Here is a 10,192-nt window from a genome sequence, read left to right as displayed (position 1 = left end):
ATTTTAATTTATTTGATTTGAATCAGTTAATGATATTTTAATTTTAAAGTTTGAATGCGTTGTTTATCTTTACAGATTTTGTTAATATATTTCATATAGTTTAATAATTATAAATTTATTAAAATAAATAATTAGTTTAAATTTTAAAGCCAAAGTACTGTTAACTAATTGAAATTAATTTCAAATTAAATTACTGGGTAGTATAATCAAATTTTAAAAAGTTGGGTAGCAACTCAAAATAGCCCATTGTTAAAGTCAGTTTTTTACTTTAAAAAAAAAAAAGTTCTTGGCATGGTTAAAATGTTTCATATGTTGGAAATTATGAACTTAATCTTTCTAATTGCAGTAGAAAAGATTCGTTCCAAAGTGCTTATATGTATATTTTGCTCTTCCACTTGCCCCAGTGTCATGTTCTCTAGTGAGAACTTTGAACTTATACTACCACAGGTATATATAATGCACTGATGATGCTTATTCATATTGTTATTATGAGAACTTGAAGATGAAAGTAATGTACGTAAAATGTGTTGGATACTGTTGAGAACAAGCAGCTTAAATTTTCCCAATAAACTATATATAATTTTACATGATATTATAATAGAAGGTTGTGAGATCCAACCCCACTAGCTAGGCTTCTAGTCTTAATTTATTTATTTTCACTCATTTAATTTAAGTCCACGTCTTCATATTCGTAATCTCAAATTTCACTAGATTGCAAGTCTAATTAATTTCCTTTAAAGTCCATGCTTTTTCATGAGCACTATATGATAAATGAGTCATTTTTACCATTGACATATAGATAAATCTAGATACTAATAACTGACTAAATTAAATTTATTTGGTTTAATGAATTTGAAACGCACGTGCATGTATAATTTGTATCAAAAGGCACGCAGCTGTTTACTAATATACATATATACCCACACATACAACAACAACAATTAATACAAGGCAATGCATTGTACATCTTATTAGTTATTACAAGGTCATAAAATGTCTCACCTTGGAAAAGGAGGTCGAAGCGAGCGTACAATTGAAGCCGATCCATTGTACATTGGTCCTGTATATATATATATATATATATATATATATATATCACATGGACTTACTAATTAATATTTCCACTGTTCCATAATATGAATCTGAAATAAAGGCAGTGGCATAATGCTTCAGAATTAGGATCGATTTCCTACTTTTGACTTGTTGGCAACAAGTTCAATAATATATAGTTTAGTACACAAGATAGAGCATTGAGGTGCAGCTAATTATAATCATCTCAATAGAAACCCTTCGCCTTTTGCGGTGCTGGTGTAGCAATGGTGTCATCCAGCTTTACTTGCTTTTTGCTATCAAGGGTTAGCCCAAAATGGATATGTGGAAAATGCGCCCACTGTAAATTAAGCAGCAACTGATTGTTCAAATTTATCATTATTTTTGTAAAAAAAAAAGTACTAATTGCAACATAATTCATGCATGTAAATTGATGATAGTGTTTAGAATTTCATTGACATAGAGACCAGAATGAAAATAAAAATAGCAATTGAATTTCAAATGAGAGAGAAAGCTACTAATCTTGTCCTCTATGAAGAGCAAATATGGAGCTAATTTTGATATCAATAATAAAGTTTATTAGATCTTATCATTAGTCACTCATTAAATTTAATTAGATTCTATGTATCTAATCTATCTTTATTAAAGGTGATTCACTAATGTTACGCCATTGAAATATAGTAAGGTGTGACTTAGAGTACACAATCTTAGATTTAAGAAGAAAATGATATGTAGGAACTATTTTGTGAATCAAAGTTAATTAATTGAGATGGCAAAGTTTTTGCTTTATAGCTTTCTGGGCCAAGTAGTAATTATTGCGAAAGAACCACGGTAGTACTGCATTTAATTAATTATTATCATTTTGAGAATTGGTGCAATAATTGAGCTGGTGCTTTGAAGTTTGACGTGGGAGAAGCTGACATAGAATGAGAGAAATGGCAGTGATCCGTACAACTACATTTAAAATCGTTTCCAAGAAGAGGCAAGTTTAAATGACCATGATGTGATTGTACATGAGGCATTGCACATGCAAGGTGTGTCCACGGTACAAAACGCATAATGACATTTTTCGTGACCTTATCATCCACTGCCCTAATGCATGAAATAGTGAAGTACACTCCAATGCTATGAGATTAATGAGCTAACTTAAACAGTTTGCATCAAAATGAACGGTGATTAAGTGTCATGTACTACAATCACATAAAGGAATGAGAGAGTGGGGGGAGGGGCCGGGTCAAATAGAGAAGTATTCGGCTCTTAATTGATACTTCATTTCTTCTCGATATCGATGATAAAGCATCTTGGTTGAATGGTCTATAACACTACATATAAGTTTAATACATTTAAAAATTCTAAATTAAAAGAGCAATGCTATCTATACAAATTATAGTACGTATAGGTGTAATTAAGCTTACACCTTAGGATATTGTGACTTATATTTCTCTATTTGTCTTATCTTTTTTTTTTACTAAAACCTAGCTAAGAGAGGTTTTATCAATCTTTGGATGTAGTGGTGTAAGATTTACGCCTCTATAAGAGATGTTCAGGTAGCATTTTTTAAAATCAAAACAATGCTAGAGATACAATCACTTTGTGGTTATAATCTTACAACTATCTATCCAATTAACGGCTTATTTTTTTCACTAGTCATATTATTCATTTTTTTTTTCTAATACTAAAATCCAAGAAAGACTATCAATTTTGGTTGTCTTATGACCTTTTTTGGATTGTAGACTTAATATTTATCTACTAAAACAGAGGTTAATTAAGACTCAGTCTTCAATTGAGAGTGCATTCTATTAATCTTGATCTAGACTATTAGGATCAAATAACACCTAATTTGAATCATTCCCCATTTGTCACTGGGGTGATTCCTTTAGTATCACCCACTCTCCCGTACCTGTGAGGGGTGACTCCTGAGAAAGTGTCTTTATTGTGAAAAGAAATCAACTATTGAATTATACATTTTGAGACAACTCGATCTTTCTTTCGTGTGTAAGTATGATCTATGGCCCCTATAGATTTGATCAAGAGTGTATTTGTGTTTGGATTGATAACAACTCATAACTAAAGCCAATATATACTTCTATATCTATCTAATTCTTGGTCTTTTTCTTGCTGAAAATTATTGAATTACATATGTCTTTAACAAGATTTTGGCTAGTTTTACGGGATAGACTTAACAAGAATGCAGTATACCATCATCTTAAACAGAAAATCCATCAACTCACTCTTCTTTTCTTACTCATCTACACCAATTCTAAATGAATCATAGATATTGGAAAATCCTACGAGCAATACACGGATCATCCATTGGTACATGTGAAGCCGGATGACGCAAGTTGGAGGAAGCAGAAGAAGAAAAAGTATCGGTCGAAACATTGCTTGGTCCACAAAATTATAGAAGGATGAACATATATATGAGGAGCTAGAAGATAATAATTCATGTCTCATTAATCATTCGGTGGTTTCTAATTCCTCAAGATGACATCGCAATGAAAGGAAGAGAAGGTTGCTTATAGAAATATTTGGGAAACATCTTTTTTCTAACCTCATTGCCATATTCTACTTTATAATTTGTATCTTAGGTATGAACTTTGATTCCTAGAAAATTTATGTAGCCTAGATTTATATAGCCCCTTCGAGCTTGTGGCTTAGCAGCCGATAGCTCGGCCTAAGCCCTGATAATTGAAATGGGATTGTTATCTTAATGAATTAATGTCATGTAAAGAAACTGAAACTTTAAAATTTAAATCAATATAAACATGATTATTAGGAATACTTATTGAATGTAATCTCTTTAGGGGATAATTGTTGGATTATATATCCCTTTATGTATCTAGGTTGGGAAGATCTCCTTGCTAAACTAATTAACACCATTATTTGTGTGATCTCACTACTTGTTATGCCAGTTTTGGTTCAGGAAGGGAAATAAATAACAAGAAAGGGACCGGAACAAAATATAGCTTCACGTGTAACCAAAGCAAGCTTCTATTACATCTTCTTATTTTGTTTTGATCATATAATTGCTTACATTGTGAAAACTTGTTAGTTAACATTGTTTCAGATTGTTATACTTCAAGTGGTAACCAGTATGTCGATAGTACTCATTATTTCATAATTTCTTACGCCTCGGTACGCATTAATAGAATATCAAATAAATTAAACTCTTGATGTCACGCACCCACACAATGCATACCAATGTAGTTGATGCATGCATGAAACAAGTATATATGAAGTTATAGATGAACTATATGTAACATTATTTAAACTCTAATACTTACATTCTTTGCTGCAGCGCTGAATGCTTCCCTATGGCTGATGTCGGGATTATTAGCCTTTATCCTTTGTATCTCCTCCCTTTAAAACTCACGTGGTTAATGTTTAATATTCTAAAACACAATGAATAGGAGACAACAAATTGAAAGGATTATTTTGGAAAACTCACTTGATAAATCTGTTATATGCAGAGGGAACACGCTGTCTCTTCTCTGGGGCTTCATAAGAAAAACATTCAAAGGTAAACATAAAATTACTATGATTGATGTTCAAAATTGAGTGGACTTCTAATTAGGCACCCAATAAGAAAAGTAACATGATGAAGTGAAAAAAATATAGAATTTTGTAACAAACACTTTTAAAGCCACGCGCCTATCATATTCTTGTGGAGAAATGGATAAAATCAAGTTTTTGAAGGCCAAATTTCCATAATATATTGCTAGACTCTTTTCAGTTTTGCGGTACACATTGACTATTAATAAGAAACTCCATGAATAGCCGAGAGCAAACTCGGGGAAAAAAATAAAAAAAAATCTGTTTCTTGTTTCATATCACGCCCTACTTGCTGCTTTAATAAGATAAATTGTATTATCCCCAAAAAAGAAAAGAAATACAAGTTCTCTTTTTGAGAGATAGGTAGTATGCTACCCGCTTCGTTTATTTCATTTAGAAATAAACTTAGCTGGAAATGTGAATCAAATAGGATTCGAACTTGGAACCTCGGGTACCAACCATGCATCAAGCCCTTTACCACTTGCTCTAGGGACGGCCGGTAAAAGAAGAAAAGAAATACAAGTTAGTTGCTATTCTGTGATGGCATAAGTATACAGAGAAGCTGCTAGCTCTCAGAAAAATGTTTGTTATAGCAATATCCACACAAGTTCCCATTGCTTCTCTATAGCCTTTCTCAGAAAACAAAAGTATCGCACATATACAGACATGTGACCTATTTCTGGTAATCGCTAGAGCTGATTGGTAACTGTTAGATGTGTCTCGAATTCTGAACTACAGGATCTTCTAATTTTATTCCATTTCGGTCAACATATTAAGTTAATATTATGCATAATCTTGTTAAGATTATTTTCAGTTTACTGGATTTTAGTCACTAATATATATATACTCTTTACTCTACTTATTGATGTGGCACATGAGAGAGGGTATGCGTTTGTATTTTGGGACTAGGATTTTCGGAGAGAGGCATTTTTTTGTACTCTATTTTGGTTATAATAAAAATCTTTGCTTCATTTTCATCTGTGAATATAGACTAGTGACCAAACCATGTAAATATTTGTGTGCATTTATTTTCTTCTCTCTTTCCTGATTCTTTTTTTTTTTTTTGGATTTTTGCACTCAACATTGAGGTCATAGGTCTAAGTCCCCCATAGATGGTTTTCAGGCTAGGTCCGAATTATATTGCTCTTATTAAAAATGAAAAGAGAGATAAGTAGTGACTATTAATTGTAGAGTATCAAAAGTTTGACCAAGAAAAATGTGGGGTGATTCAGAATTTAATCAGCTAATTTTATAGGAAGTAGTTACAAATTTAAAAAACAGGAATGACAACTGAATGCTGAAGAAAAAAAATTGTTGATGCTTACGGCGTATGGGTACCGTCGGTTGTTGCTCGCTTTGCATCGAGTACATTACTGTTGTCCTGTTACATTTTGAAGATGATCCATACTCGCATTTATCATGAAAGCCAATATTATGAACCTGCAGATTCTCCCACCAAGCAAATTGAACAATCATTCGACTAGATATAGTTTACCATTAATTTTACATTTATCTTTAGTAGTCGACGTTGTAGCTTAGAAACTTAAAGAAACTTCTGAGAGAGAGAGAGAGAGAGAGAGAGTCATCTATAACAAAAATGAAAGAAAAAATACTACTTGAAGAGCTAGTAGTATTGTAAATGTTTTTTTTTTTGTTGAAAAATCAGTAGTATATATCCATAGTTTGAAATATGTTTAATTTGCATATTAAATTATTTTGTGGATTAAAAGTACCCCTATAAAGTTGTCAAAAGGGAAAGAATGAAGCATGGGATGGAAAAGAAATAACTGAGAAATAAACAAACAAACTAATTTCAAAGTTTTAACTCGGGGATAAAACTCTTCGTTCTCAAACAAATGAAAAATTGAAGTTAGGCTCTTTTATCATCTATACGTTGCATAAATAAACGATATTGATTGGTAAACGCAACTGAGAATACGCAAGTTGTGTGTTCGGATCCTGTATAACTTGGAATAAGTATAACCTCCTAGGGTTCTAACAGAACTTCAAAAAATAGTAAAAGTTTCACTTTTGATTTTTCTTTAATTTACCTGAGCGTCTTGAAGAGGAAGTGACTGGAGAAATGCTCCCATGTTCACGGACAACAGATTAGCACAATGACCGCATCGAACCGTTACAATGTTGAGTATATTGTTGTTGGGGACACTAACCTGAAGCATAAACATGGCTAACCATTTTAAGAAATATTTAAATATGCCTAGTTAATAGCTAGTTGTTGCAAAATTTGCTCTCTATATAACATGGATACATCTATATACTATAATGCACATTCACAAGGTTATATCTCAGAAGAAGATGCAATACAAAGCTCGAACTCATTTTGCTTGATTTCGGAATATATATATATATATCTGCATATGTATGTGAATGTACAGGTTGGAACATTGGTATAATGTACGCATAGTATGTATAATAATAAAACTAAAGGTTCTTAAAGTATTACATATTGTTTTAGTGATAAAACAAAAGGAGATTAAAAAAAAGCAAAGAAAAATAAGAGGTGATATATGGAGCATAAGGAGAATGGAAAAGAATATGCTGCGTAAAGAGCTTTATATAGAGCAGGAAAAGAGTGTTGGAATTGCAAAGGATATATATATATATATATATAAAATTGATTCCTGAAAAATGGAAGGCCAGTTTGGAAGAAGGAAACACTCTTTGTTATATAGGGTGCACTTTTTTCATATAGGGTTAGTGTATTACTAATTTTATCACTACTCGTTGGATGGAATACCTTTTCATGTGCTAGCTTTTATGAGATCAAAACCTGGAGGCTCCTCTAGCTACAATCGTATCTCTCAAAGGGAAAAAGGTGTCTACTCTCTTATGCACTCACTCCAAGAAATGAGAACAAATACAAACCTATCTATGGTGTGTAGGCTTTGCTAAAAAGGAAAAATGCAATATAAGAAATGTGAAGAAAGAGAAAGGAAATATATAATAAGACCCATCTCATCTTTCCCTCTTCTTTCTGACTCCTCTCTCTCTCTCTCTCTCTCTCTCTCTCTCTCTCTCTCTCTCACACACACACACACACACACACACACACTAGTTCAAAGTTCACAAAAGCAGGTAAAAAGCTACACCAACGTCAAGAGGAAAAAGAGAAAAGAAGAAAACGACATGACAATAGACCCACTCCCACACCTGCAAAGAAGTGCCTGTGTGGTTGTGTGGTGGGGTAATAGGGTAGAGAGAGAGAGAGAGAGAGAGAGAGAGAGAGAGAGAGAGGTTTTTTCATGTTATTGATATGATCAAGAAAGATGCAATAAGAAATTGTGGATAAATCATCTTCAAATAATCTCTCGCAATGTTGAATGAGAGCAAGGTAGTATATAATTCGCTCAGAGGCATATTTTAAAGCAGCTTCTATGAATGCGTTGACTTCGGTTGCATTGTTCTCAGTAGTACATGAAAGATAGGAAACTACAAAATGTGAGTGACATTTAGTGGACCATGAAAAATAAAAGATGCCGAATTAATTAAATCTCGAGTATGCAGAAATCACATTTGGTAATATGAAAAGTTTCAAAGAGAAGAATGCTACACAATATGGAAATATACAGGAACTAGCTATCTCATGTATATTATTAACAAAGAGACATTTTTGATGCTTGGTAACTTGCATTATTTGTAGAGATACAAAATTAAAGGAATAACATCTTTCAAGATATAAAAATCACGAACTTCCTGTGTGATAGAATCCCAGTAACATTTTCCTTCTTTGTGACTTCTGAAATTAACAAAGTGATAGAAGAATTGCAAAAAAAATGGAATTGTTTAAACAGAAAGAAAATAAATTTTTTTTTAAAAAGTCAATCCAACGAAGATATAAGGTTTTTTTTTTTTTTGAGAAACACATAATGTTGAAGTTGTGCATGCTATAGAGCACTAAAACCGCGTATTTATGCACCAGTTTCCTGAAACAATTGAATGATTTCATTTCTCTAAATAAATCACCAATTAAAAGTTTCAAAAAATTAGGCAACAAGTAGAAAAAGCTAATAAAATTAATTCAGCGATGAGGAACCGATATTGCTACAAACCCTCAACGAAAAATTGTGTAGGTACAACAGATCTATCCATCAAACACAAATGTTATGACAAGGATATTATTTTTTTTAAGAGAAGTATATGGAACCTTAGTTCTTTGAAGATGTCAAGCCTAGACCTTATCAGCCCATTTTTTCCATAGGAAAAAAAAAAGAAAAAGAAAAAAAGGATCCTATCTGCCCATATTAACAAGTTCGAAAGTGTAAAGCATTCATAAAATCAAATCAAATCAAAGAGCTTTGATTTGAAGATCATGGATATGTCATGGGTAAAGAGAGAAACCATATATACATCTTATGTGATGAAATCAACTCTTAAAAGGCGCGAGTCATTTATTCTGGGAAGTAACCCCTTTCTTCAGAAAAGTTAGACATGAGATATAGAATTAAATTTATTTTACCCTTTTATTAAGAAAGAGAAAAGGCATGGGAAATAGAATCAAGAGAAAAAGCATGCATGAGATATATGCATGAAAGAAATTAAACTCCTCGATGTCCCCAAACCGACCATTTAGCTCTTCGCAATGCAGCATAAAAAATCACGAATTTATCGATGTCTACACGAACTTAGTCCTTTGAAAGGAGAGGGAAAAACCAAAAAAAGAAAAGAATCATCTAGCACAAGTATCAATTTTAGTTCCAAGACTTTTAAAACTGAAAATATTAAATTTTTGAGACCTCCATGAACAATTAGGAGGTCTAATGCTAAAGCCTTTAAAGCGCTTGATGGATCTGATCGTCCGATATAGGACTCATGTTGTGGTAGATGATGCGACGACATTTCCGATCTCCAAAGAAGTCGAGGGACATGTATATGCTAACAGATTAAGAAGAAGAAGAAGAAGAAGAAGAAGAAGAAGGAGGAGAAGAAGAAGAGGATTTTGAGAAGCAAAAGTGTATGATATATATCTTTTATATACAAGATGTAGAAGGCCACCTTTCCTCTCCTCCCCCTTTTTTTTTTTTTTTTGTTGTCTTTTGCTTTAATTTTGGGAGGAGAGGGGAGGGTACAAAAGGATAGTGGGGGGAAATAACCACGGTGGGGGCAACAGTAGTGTGGAGTGGTTTTCTTGAGGTGGTGACTCTATCAAAGGTTTAGGGTGGAGAGAAGTGAAGGGGAGGTGGTGGTGGTGAAGGTTATGATTGAGGGAATGAGTGGGTGGGAGTCTACTACTACCTCTCTCTCTCTCTCTCTCTCTCTCTCTCTCTCTCTCTTTCCCTCTCTCTCACACACACACACGCACAAAATTATTGTATGTGTCCGGTGCACCCTGTACTCTATATTCAATAGAGAATTAAGACCCGCATGTGTGTCACTTGTTTACAAAGTTAAAGGTTTACGCATAGTTTTCAGAGTTTACAGATGTAAATACTAGATCGTCGTACATATATAATAATAATTAGAGGTTTGGTGTGGAGACTTTATATGTACTTTTAAGTTTTTAGTAAGAATTTATAAGTGTTCACCAGCGTGAATAGCATCTATCGTATCCTATCGTGCCAATAAGATATCG

The 10,192-nt window shown here is 33.0% G+C and overlaps 1 protein-coding gene across 2 annotated transcripts; it reads right to left on the bottom strand.

Moving 5' to 3' along the window:
* Positions 942-6,803, bottom strand: LOC109713067 (protein YABBY 2-like). Of its 2 annotated transcripts, none has more exons than XM_020237021.1 (5): positions 6,654-6,803; positions 5,928-6,042; positions 4,499-4,547; positions 4,335-4,410; positions 942-1,390 (listed from the first exon to the last, which is right to left on the bottom strand). In XM_020237021.1, the coding sequence occupies exons 1-5, from the start codon at positions 6,786-6,788 to the stop codon at positions 1,277-1,279; spliced, it is 489 nt and encodes a 162-aa protein (XP_020092610.1). In that variant the 5' UTR covers positions 6,789-6,803; the 3' UTR covers positions 942-1,276. The 2 variants fall into 2 exon arrangements, with proteins under 2 accessions (XP_020092610.1, XP_020092611.1); XM_020237022.1 differs by having other exon boundaries at positions 4,499-4,541.

The sequence above is a fragment of the Ananas comosus genome, linkage group 7 (assembly GCF_001540865.1).
Source record: "Ananas comosus cultivar F153 linkage group 7, ASM154086v1, whole genome shotgun sequence".
NCBI lineage: Eukaryota > Viridiplantae > Streptophyta > Magnoliopsida > Poales > Bromeliaceae > Ananas > Ananas comosus.
This window is presented reverse-complemented; position numbering and strand designations above follow the sequence as displayed.

Coding starts and splice junctions, on each gene's coding strand:
- LOC109713067 (XM_020237021.1), bottom strand. CDS start 6,788: ATGTTTATGCTTCAGGTTAGTGTCCCCAACAACAATATACTCAACATT. Junction 6,043..6,653: donor TTCCTCTTCAAGACGCTCAG/GTAAATTAAAGA, acceptor GAGAATCTGCAG/GTTCATAATATTGGCTTTCA. Junction 4,411..4,498: donor GCATATAACAGATTTATCAA/GTGAGTTTTCCA, acceptor TGAGTTTTAAAG/GGAGGAGATACAAAGGATAA.